Source organism: Buceros rhinoceros, unplaced genomic scaffold (genome assembly GCF_000710305.1).
Source record: "Buceros rhinoceros silvestris isolate BGI_N320 unplaced genomic scaffold, ASM71030v1 scaffold26057, whole genome shotgun sequence".
NCBI lineage: Eukaryota > Metazoa > Chordata > Aves > Bucerotiformes > Bucerotidae > Buceros > Buceros rhinoceros.
Window position 1 is genome coordinate 7,148 of NW_010421924.1, and position 519 is coordinate 7,666.

Below are 519 nucleotides of genomic sequence, written 5' to 3' on the forward strand. Positions count from 1 at the left end.
CCAGCTGGGAGAGGCAGTGCTGCTGGTCGGTGCCTCACCTGCGGTGGGTGCCCAGGTGAGGTGGTGATGGCCATGTAGTAGTGGAAGACGATCATGATGAGGTTCCAGTGTCCATAGGCGAGGTGCCAGCAGATCCAAGCAGGCGTGTAGGTCTGCAGGATAAGGGGCAGCAGGCAGATGTACACGATGGCCACGATGGAGCTCGTCAGCCCGATCACTAGTGCCACAAACACCTACGGCAAAGGGGTGGGGGTCACCAGAGTGGGCAGCACCTGCCCCTCGCTGCCTGGGGAGAAGCACAGGCAGGATATGGCCACGGGAAACCCATCTGAAGCACACACTGAGGTGCTGTGCCCTGCCTGCCTGGAGCACAGGCAGTCCTGAGACTCAGTTGCCCCAGCAGCATGCTCGTCCCAGAGCCAGGTGCCCCCCTGCCCAGCGCTGGTACTCACCACACCAAACCACCGGGTGACGTGGTCCACCAGCCAGTAGACAGGCTCCAAGAGGGGGCAGAACAAC

The 519-nt window shown here is 62.2% G+C and overlaps 1 protein-coding gene across 1 annotated transcript in view; it reads right to left on the bottom strand.

Annotated features, from left to right (window-relative positions):
- Positions 1 to 519, bottom strand: part of ZDHHC16 (zinc finger, DHHC-type containing 16) — a 4,097-nt gene that overhangs the window by 3,197 nt on the left and 381 nt on the right. Inside the window, exons 2-3 of the mRNA XM_010139878.1 lie at positions 453 to 497; positions 39 to 233 (exon numbers count right to left, since the gene is read on the bottom strand). Of these exons, the coding sequence (XP_010138180.1) occupies positions 39 to 233; positions 453 to 497 (240 nt within the window). The remainder of the gene's footprint in view (positions 1 to 38; positions 234 to 452; positions 498 to 519) is intronic.